We start from the raw sequence: 5608 nt of genomic DNA, 5'->3' as shown, positions 1-5608 counted from the left end.
CTGCAGTTTCTTTCTTCTGACCATGGAAAATGGGTTTGTGGACCCTCAACTGGCCAGAACTGTCCTAGAGTCTTGTGTGCTGGGGTATCTGCTGGACACAGCTGCCTCTGGGAGCTCAGCAGCAACCCAGCGTGCACAACCTTTGGTCACTACATAGAGGTAGCCTCCCTTTGGGGCTTGAGGGCCAGGGTAGCCATGGAATGGTTCAGCACAGACCTTCCCTTACTCAGGTGCAGGGACATCCTCCTACCTTGTACTAGTCTCTACCTTGGCATATCCAGTTTGTGCTTGGTCCTGTGAGCTGCATCTCTGCCGCTTCTTGGGGTTACGTTGACAGCCCATTAAAAATCAAGACTACTGACTCTATACCGTTTAGAAGGGCTTGGAGTGTGCCCTGGGGAGCCCTGCCGTGACTCATTTCCACCTCAGCTGGGCACGTTCTTGGTTGTGCCCAGACCTGGCCAGAAGGATGTTGGCTGGGGCTTGAGGACCAGACTACATGAAGGGCAGAGGTTTCCAGGCGACAAAGGTAGGGTTGAGGTGTCCTGCTCACCCTGTCCCTTTGCATCCACAGCAGAGGGCAGAAAGAGAGGAACCTCTGAATGCCTAAATTCTGACTTTTAACACAGACACACCCTTAGCTCAACAGTTGTTTATTTGGGCTCCCGAAACCTGGCTATTCCAGAAAGAATTTGGGGTAGGAGTCAGGCAGGCTGCAGGAGTCTACCCATTTTCAGAAACCACAGCCTATGGCAACAGACTGTCTGATCCTAGTGGGGCAGCTGGGCCTCACATCCTATGACTGTTTACCCGAACCATCCTGGAACGAGGGAGGCTGTGGGGAACCCCACCAACTTCTGCCCCATGATGGGCCCTGGTCTGGAGAGCTGGCTTTTGCCTCTCCCAGGGTCTAGGATGAGAGGGAGGCCCTAGTTTCCTGTGGAGTATCATTAGGGAGCCCTGGTGGAGGCTGGGCTGGAGGGTCTTGGTGTTCCAGGGTCCTTATGCCATTGGGAGGGTACTCCACCCTCTCAAACAGGATGAGCATCTCACAGTGTGGGGTCTGTGGGAACAGGTCCACTGCCATAGCCTTGACTGGTCGGAAGGGAGTGCCCTTCACCCGGTTGGATGGGGCCCTGCAGAGGCTGTGATAAGAGAAGAGTGATAAAGTGAGCCTCTCAGGACCAGCCATGGACTCCTGTGGGAGGCAAGTGGGTGCTAGGCCCTGGTCCACCCTAGGCCCCTGCCCCAAAACTCACTCCACAAAGTTGCCCATGGCTGCCCGGGGGTTGCACGAGACATACAAGAGCCTCTTGAGGTTCTCAGCTCTACGGACAGCCAAGATCACCTTGGAATCTGAGAAGGCACAGATACGGCTAGGACTCCAAGGCCCAAGACCACGCAGCCTGGCAGGCCACTCAACATTGGTGTCCTCTTCCTGTGCCACCTCCCCAAAGAAAGCTACTCACGCAGGCCAGCTCGGGGTGGGTCCAGGACAGCCACAAGTTGTTGAGAAACCAGTCTGCTAACCAGGGCAGGCACCAGGTCCTCAGCCCTCCCACAGTGGAATTCAACATTGTTCAATTCTGGAGATAGCACCATAGCGATCAGTGGACCCTGGGGACCCTCCCTCTCAGGGCCAGCCCTCGGAAGGGATGGAAGAGCCCCTGGAATACACTGGGAAGGAGCTTGCTCACCCTGTCAGGCAGCTGGGGTACTGGGTCACAGGTTTAGGTTCTTGTGTGTGCCCCCCACCCCCATAGGCCCTGGGGACCATGGAATGGATTCAGATGCAGTGGATAAGGTACATAGCAAGATAACTGCTTCCTCCCTACCCTGCCCACCTGTCCCACCGCTGGCAGGTTCTCACCATTGGCATGGGCATTCACGCGTGCATCCTCCACAGCCTCCTGGCTTAGTTCAATCCCAATGACTTTCTTCACCTTCTGAAATGAAAAGGCAGACAGTGCTCCCTTAGGGATTCTCATAGAATAGTGTGGGTAAGAAAATCAAACTGTCTGGGACAGGGTGGTCAACTTCTGTATCTTGAAGCTGAGGGCCAGGGGGGCTCACAGAGTGGGGAGGTGGCATCCTCAGCCAAGGCAGGAAGGCTCACCTGGGCCAGGGCCAGGCCAATGGTGCCAGTGCCACAGCACACATCCAACACTGTACTTCCCTTGTCCAGCCGGGCCCAGTCTTGGATGACTGTGTAGAGTACCTCAGCTGCGGGTGTGTTCACCTAGAGAGTGGCCACAGCGCTTGTGTACAGCCCAGAAGCAGGCCAAGCACCCCATTGTCACCCAGATTCCTGGCTCCATCCTCCTGCTCCCCTGGTGCTAGTGCTTCTACCCCATCTCTCAGTGCACAAGATACTGGTGACCTTTCCTAGTCTCCTGGCTTTAAATACCAAGATATGCCAACAGTACTCCATTTACAAGAAGCTTTTCTTCGGGTCAATAGATTTGTAGGGCCCCCTCATATCAGCAGAAGGTACCTCTGCCTCCCAAAACTTAGGCCAGGGCCCCTCAAGTCTCCTGGCTCTATATCCCAATCCTACCTCTGGCCCTCCACCAGGTCCTTAGCCGCTCCAAGTCCTTATACCTCCTACAAAGGTCTCTCCTTAAAGCTTTCCATGGCAGAGTGAAGTGGAAAGTGTACCCCTAGTCCAAAGGCCACCAAGGCCTCACTCTTGCCAAGATCAGAGCAGTGTCCAGTGGTGACAGTGTGCCTGTTCTTCATCTTCCCTGTGATAAAAGATCACCACACATACCTATGGGTTGTCACAAGTACGCCATCAGTGGTGAAGGACCTCTGTCCTGCCTCAGCTTTTACCCTGAAGTACCTCACCTCGACGTTCTCCCATCTCTACAAGGCTGGCCCCTTGTTGCACCCAGGCCTGCTCTGCTCCGTCATGCCCCTACTGTCACATTAGGCTTCCTTCCCCATTTTCCTGTGCAACCACAGATACGTGGCTACCTGAAAGAAGGCATGAGGGGAGATCTGGAAGGTCAGCCCAAGCAGATCTTCTTGGATGCACCGGTCCCCAGCCACATGCTCCAGGGGCAGGCCCTCTTGGCTAGGGGTCTTTCTGTGGAAGGACATGACTATCAGTGTCACCAGCCTCTGTGGAAGCCCATCCGGTCCTGATCTGGGTTTCTCACCGCTGTCCCTCCTCCACAAAGTAGAGGCAGGTCACCCCACTGGCCCTGCCTGGTCCCTCCATAAAGTGTTGCGCCAGGGAGGTCTTCAGCCCTGCCAGCTCCTCACGGCTCAGTTTCTGCAGCAGATAGTACAAAAGGCCTCTCAGGCTATGCTGAAGTGACCCTAAGCCAGATACCCTACCCAGCAGGGCCACCCGCCTGGTACCTGGGGGTGAAAGTAGGCAATGGCCATGGCCTGGCCTCGGCTGCTGGTGCGCACAGTCAGCTGCTTCCAGTGACCTGCATAGGTCTCAGGATCATATGCTGAGTATGGGGTAGACCTGTGGGAGACACAAGTGACCCTAAGCACTAAATGTCTGCCAACCAGAATTGGGGTTGTAGCCCATGGCCTGTCACCGGAACTGCCTGGCTAAGAACCATGTTCCCAGGAGGCTAGTCCGAAATGCTTACCGGATAAACTCCTGGAAGGCTTTCACCACCTGCTTGGTGGCCTTGGGGATGTGCACTGTATCAAAGGGGGCCGCCACAGCACATGTTCCACCCTTGTACTTGCCAAGCCGGCAGCCAACAGTATTGTCCTTCCCATCCACCCCGACGCCGACCAGAAACTCACACTTATTTCGATACTCAGTCTGCAGGGAGAGGAGACAGAGAGAGGCGGCCAAACCTTACTGTGGCTGATCAGCACTGGTGCCTGGAGAAAACTACAATAAGTGAGAGACCCCAGTTCCCCAGCTAGAAGGTAAACGATGAGAAACAACTAATAGTCATGTGATGAGACCAAAGACCAAAAAACAAAGAGGAGGGAGACGTGGAAAAGAACAAAAGCAATGTTTTCGAAAACAGGATGACGGGCTAGGAGGGTAGCTCAGAATGCTTGCTTAGCATGCTCAAGGCCCTGGGTGCGATTCTACTACAAAAAGTAGAAAACCTGAAAACACATTACGGGGGTCTGTGGCCACTCCAGTCTATCCTGACCTGCTGGGGTGATGGTCTAACCCCCTCCAGTGGACAGCAGGCTTTGTTGTGCTTGTTCCTCTGTGTGAGCAGCCAGGGTAGCAGGGCATGGTTGGTGCTCCCAATTTCTCTGCAAGATGAAACCGATCCATAGTCGGACACATTGCCTCTCACCCCCCACTGGGCCCCTCCCTAGAGACCTCACATTTCCCACTGGTAACGGGCCTTACTGGCCAGCTCTCTGATGAACAGCTCAGACCCTGTGGTGTGTCCCACCCAGGGCACAGGGCAGAGCAGGAAGCAGAGGGCGCCTTGTGCCAACACTCACTTGGCAAGCCTTTGCAGCACCTGCTCACACTCCAGGCGCTTTCTCACCAGCTGCTCGGCATAGGGGACTGTCCAAAGCGGGGTCACCACGTCGGCAACTTGTGTTGCAAGTGGCTCACTCTCGCCCTCCTGCTGCCTCCTCCTGGCCATGGGATCAGCTTTGGGCCGGGCCAGGCGCACACTGAGTGGGCGGCCTTTCCAGAGAGCACCATGCAACACTCGCAGGGCCCTGTCCCGCTCAGCAGCGCTTCGGAATGTGACAAAGGCACAGGGCGGCTGCCCAAAGAGTTTGGTTTTGTGGGGCTGCAAGCCAAAGCGGCCCAAGAAGCGTCGGACATCGCTGAAGCTGGCATGGCGAGGTAGGTGCTGCAGTTCCAGCTTGAAGATCTCTGAGGTGAACTGGTCGTCCCTGATGTAGCTGTAGAGACCTGGTTGAGGCCCTGGTTCTACAGATGCCCCAGGCCCTTCTTTCTCCTGCTCTTCCCGGGCTGCTGGGGCTGTAGGGTTCCCCGGGGCACTGCAGCTTTCCTGGCTGCAGTCCTCCATGGGCTCTGGGTTCTGGGCGGCAACAAACAAGGACCAGGCTGAGGGCTGGACGCCGGGATTCACAACCCTCCCTCAAACCAGGCTCTTTTCCAGCACCCGACCTCCATTAGTGCACCCTACCCCCAAATGCACTCCACCCTTCTCCCCTTTTCCACTCCCCTGGCCCCACTCCCATTTCCTTCTGAAACCTGCTTAACCCACTTATTGCCATCTCTTCTCCCACAGGATTTCTATCCTACATCTTCCCACACCATCCCCACTTCCGTCCTCCCTGCATCGCCCTTTACTTCGTTGTCCATCTTCTCATTCATCAAATGGGATCTCCACGAGCCGCTGCCTCGCACTTAGTTCTGGACCTGTCACACGCGAGGTGCTCTTAAGGCAGGTGCGATGCAGAGAGGACGCCTCAGGCCTCCGTTCTAGGCCGGATTCGTACCACCGAGTGCTCAGCATGGAGCTACACCGCCCGCCCACCAGGAACCCGCGCCGTAGATCGCCGCACCAGGCCCTCTTCAGTCGGCCAGCGCCGGCCTCCCAAGCTGTTTTTTCTATGGTCGCGACTTCCGTTGACGTCATCGCCAAGGGCCAGGTCAGAGCGCCTCGCCTCTTTCTCTAGG

The 5608-nt window shown here is 56.1% G+C and overlaps 2 protein-coding genes across 2 annotated transcripts in view; one reads left to right on the top strand and one right to left on the bottom strand.

Annotated features, from left to right (window-relative positions):
• Nucleotides 1-443: 443 nt before the first annotated feature.
• Nucleotides 444-5360, bottom strand: Trmt2a (tRNA methyltransferase 2 homolog A). Its single transcript, XM_010620690.3, has 12 exons — nt 5279-5360; nt 4447-5003; nt 4140-4248; nt 3612-3793; nt 3367-3481; nt 3162-3277; nt 2977-3088; nt 2117-2239; nt 1871-1946; nt 1470-1586; nt 1260-1356; nt 444-1145 (listed from the first exon to the last, which is right to left on the bottom strand). The coding sequence occupies exons 1-12, from the start codon at nt 5300-5302 to the stop codon at nt 911-913; spliced, it is 1863 nt and encodes a 620-aa protein (XP_010618992.1). The 5' UTR covers nt 5303-5360; the 3' UTR covers nt 444-910.
• A 63-nt stretch (nt 5361-5423) lies between these two features.
• Ranbp1 (RAN binding protein 1) overlaps nt 5424-5608 on the top strand; it is an 8544-nt gene continuing 8359 nt past the window's right edge. The window contains exon 1 of the mRNA XM_010620691.3: nt 5424-5580. Within this exon, the coding sequence (XP_010618993.1) occupies nt 5443-5580 (138 nt within the window). The 5' untranslated portion in view covers nt 5424-5442. The remainder of the gene's footprint in view (nt 5581-5608) is intronic.

This window comes from Fukomys damarensis, unplaced genomic scaffold, assembly GCF_012274545.1.
Source record: "Fukomys damarensis isolate Sample0158 unplaced genomic scaffold, DMR_v1.0_HiC HiC_scaffold_34, whole genome shotgun sequence".
NCBI lineage: Eukaryota > Metazoa > Chordata > Mammalia > Rodentia > Bathyergidae > Fukomys > Fukomys damarensis.
Note: the sequence above shows the minus strand (reverse complement) of the source record. Positions and strands in the feature narration are given on the sequence as shown.

Excerpts from the sequence above, each read along its gene's own strand:
- Trmt2a (XM_010620690.3), bottom strand. The coding sequence starts at position 5,302 with ATGAATGAGAAGATGGACAACGAA. Across the intron at positions 3,794-4,139 it reads TTAGACCATCACCCCAGCAG|ACTGAGTATCGAAATAAGTG; the intron begins GTCAGGATAGAC and ends CTCTCCCTGCAG. Across the intron at positions 3,482-3,611 it reads GCCTTCCAGGAGTTTATCCG|GTCTACCCCATACTCAGCAT; the intron begins GTAAGCATTTCG and ends TGTCTCCCACAG.